Source organism: Aegilops tauschii, chromosome 1, assembly GCF_002575655.3.
Source record: "Aegilops tauschii subsp. strangulata cultivar AL8/78 chromosome 1, Aet v6.0, whole genome shotgun sequence".
Taxonomy (NCBI): Eukaryota; Viridiplantae; Streptophyta; class Magnoliopsida; order Poales; family Poaceae; genus Aegilops; species Aegilops tauschii.
The window spans coordinates 136,776,155-136,779,027 of NC_053035.3; the positions used below are offsets into that span (position 1 = coordinate 136,776,155).

Genomic DNA, 2,873 nt, shown 5'->3' on the forward strand with positions numbered 1-2,873 from the left:
CTTTGATCACATTATCACTTGATCACCACTCTTCGTCTTTGTGGTTACTCTTCTGCCAAATCAATGAAATGCCAGTGAATACAGGATCTTTCAGAAAAAAAGATGTGATGTTGTCTCAGTATTTCGAAGGTATTCATAAAGGTAAGGTATATGTGATGTGTTTATATGGGTGAATGCATGTGTATATATGAGTATTTATGATTGTACTGTGTTAAAAAAAGTTTAAAGGGCAATGATTACTCCGTGAAATAGTAGTAGTAGACATGAAACACTCCCAATCTTCTATGCTAAAGCAGGAATAGAGTTCGTTCGACATGCCTCGGCACGGCATCTCCACCGGCCGTCGACGTCGATGCACGCATGCAGGTGCAGGCAGTAGTCCAGTAGTCCAGTACCACACGATCCAGGCAACACGCACCCGTAAGGCGTAACACACGGCGCGGATGTGCTAGCCGGTCACAACGCCGCCGACGAGCATCCGGGAGGATCAAGTTACACCTACGACCCGCAGCTATCTAGCACTCCGGGATGGCGATCGAGTGCTGCATCCGTAGCTGCTCGTAAAACCTCTTGATGAAGTCGTCGGCCTCGGCGTCCACGCGCTCGTTGCTGCCGCTGTTGCCGTCCTCCGGCACGACCGGGAACGGCGAGTCGGTGACGCGCAGCCGCCGGACACCAGCAGGGCTGCGTCCCAGGATCCATGCCACCATCGGTGATGGCGTCGCCGTCGCCATCCCTGCCACCGCCGGCGTGGCTCTTCCGGACTCCACGTCGGCGCTCATCATCTCGAACGCCCGCGCCACCGCAGCGGCATCCAGGCCTCCGTAGTCGTCGCGGGCGGTGCCCCGACCGCCTCCGCTACGCCCGCCGCGGCTCTTAAAGGGGAAGAGCCCGTAGTACTGCGGGTACGACGGCGTGGTGGTGCAGCTGAACTCCACCGCCCGCGCGTGGTGCCCGTAGAACGACGCCATGGCGGAAGTGGAGGAGGAGGAGATGCGGTGGCCATGGCCATGGGCCGTGGCGGGTTGGGCTAGGAGGCCGCGAAGCGCGCGACCGGCGAGCTTGCCGCGGCCGAGGAGGAGGTGCAGGTCCATCATGAGCCGCTTGCGGCAGAGTCCGCGGCGCAGCATGTGGCACACGGCGAGCACAACGTGCCACAGCCGCCGCGCCAGCGCAGGCTCCATGGGCCGCCGCGCGGGCGTCGTCGCGAGATCCATCAACTTATCCTACAAAGGGTGTGGATGCGACGATACAATGGAAATAAAAAGACACACCTGACAGATTATGGAAGAAGAGTGTGAGAGTGATTAGCTTAAGGGATGAGCTTATCTAGGGGCTGATGGAGTGAGCAGGCAGCGGGAGGAGAGGAGGTTTATAGGCGAAAGAAAAGCTTCAACTTCAAGGGACCCACATAAACACTTCTTCATAGAAACTTTTGAATATGCATAAGAACAAATTTCATGTTAACTTTTGTTGTTGTTTTTAGTACGAAATATCCATCATCGTTGTGATGTATTCTTTGTTCATTATTATAAGATATTCTTACCTTTTTATGCAAGTAGATAGGAGTACGTTTTAGTGTATTTGTTCACTCATTTCAGTCCGTATGTAGTCCACATTGATATATTCAAAACATCTTATAATAATATAAATGGAGAGAGTACTATTTTCTACTGGATACAAACAAATTGACATGTTTGTCGATGCACTTATTTTGTCATGATACATGTTTTCCCTTTCGAGCTTTCGGAGTCTCATTAGATGGTAAATTGACTAAAAAATATTGAAGAAATATTGAAGGTAAATGCATGTGTCTAGTCCAAACTATTGAATGATAAATCTCATTCCCAAAGAGAAATGTCTAACAGCTCCTGGGTGCCCCTACACCCTCATGAACAGTAAATTCATAGAAAAATGAAAATTGTCAAAAAAATCTGAAACTTTCAGGGATCAAATATTATCAAAGGTTTGATGTTCCTGCAAAGTTTCAGCGACAAATAACCTTCGTGGAGCCCTCACAAAAAAAATCAGTGTTAAAAAAATTACATAAACTTTGAGCAATGATTTTGCTTTTTTATTTGAATGCTCTTCGAACGTTATTTTTAGCTAAAATTTTGCGAGATCATCAAAAGTTTCATCATGTACGATGTCCCAAAGTTTCATTTTTTTGATTTTTTTGAATTTATTTTGAATATACTGTTCGTAGAGGGTGTAGGGGCACCCGGGTGCAGAAAATCCTGTCTCATTCTCAAATCGTACTAGAATCCTATTAAAATCCTTCCAGTTAGGCAAATTACAAATTTAAATTTGACAGAAAAATCCACCGACAAGTAAAATTCCAAACATTCCGAATTGGTCCGAGAGAGGAAGGAGATGCAATACTGGCCTTTCTGTCTTCCCAATCCTTTTACCGGTACAGCTGTTATTGGCAATGATCGCAAACTGGCCACAGGAACACGATACGTACACAAGGTATCTACCCAATGCAACCAGTTATAAACTTGTGCAAACTCAATCAGCACACAAGGTGTATACACGATTGACGTACTGTCATGGATCTTGGTCAAAAGACAAGATACGTAGCGCCGGTTTCGTGCTCCCGTGTTTAGCAAAAGCTAAAGCTTAAATTGCTTAGGGAGCAAGTGAGGAATTCGTCCGTTCTCTTTTCCTTTTCCTACTTGCTTGCTTGTATTCTTGATTTTCTAGCTTTGCCTAAAGCATGGTCATGGATCAGCTCGGAGCTCGAGGACATGACCATGTCTTTCCAAAGACTGGTGCTACCTTTTCTTATATCGAGAATCACAGTTGTGTACAGCTGGTTACCTTGCTAAGGCTGGCCATTGTGGGGTAACATAAGTGGTAACATGCATTTG

The 2,873-nt window shown here is 47.0% G+C and overlaps 1 protein-coding gene across 1 annotated transcript; it reads right to left on the reverse strand.

The window, feature by feature from the left end:
• Positions 1-221: 221 nt before the first annotated feature.
• LOC109740084 (uncharacterized) lies at positions 222-1,355 on the reverse strand. Its single transcript, XM_020299117.3, has one exon. It carries the CDS (start codon positions 1,215-1,217, stop codon positions 516-518), a length of 702 nt encoding a protein of 233 aa, XP_020154706.1. The 5' UTR covers positions 1,218-1,355; the 3' UTR covers positions 222-515.
• Between the last annotated feature and the right edge of the window lie 1,518 nt (positions 1,356-2,873).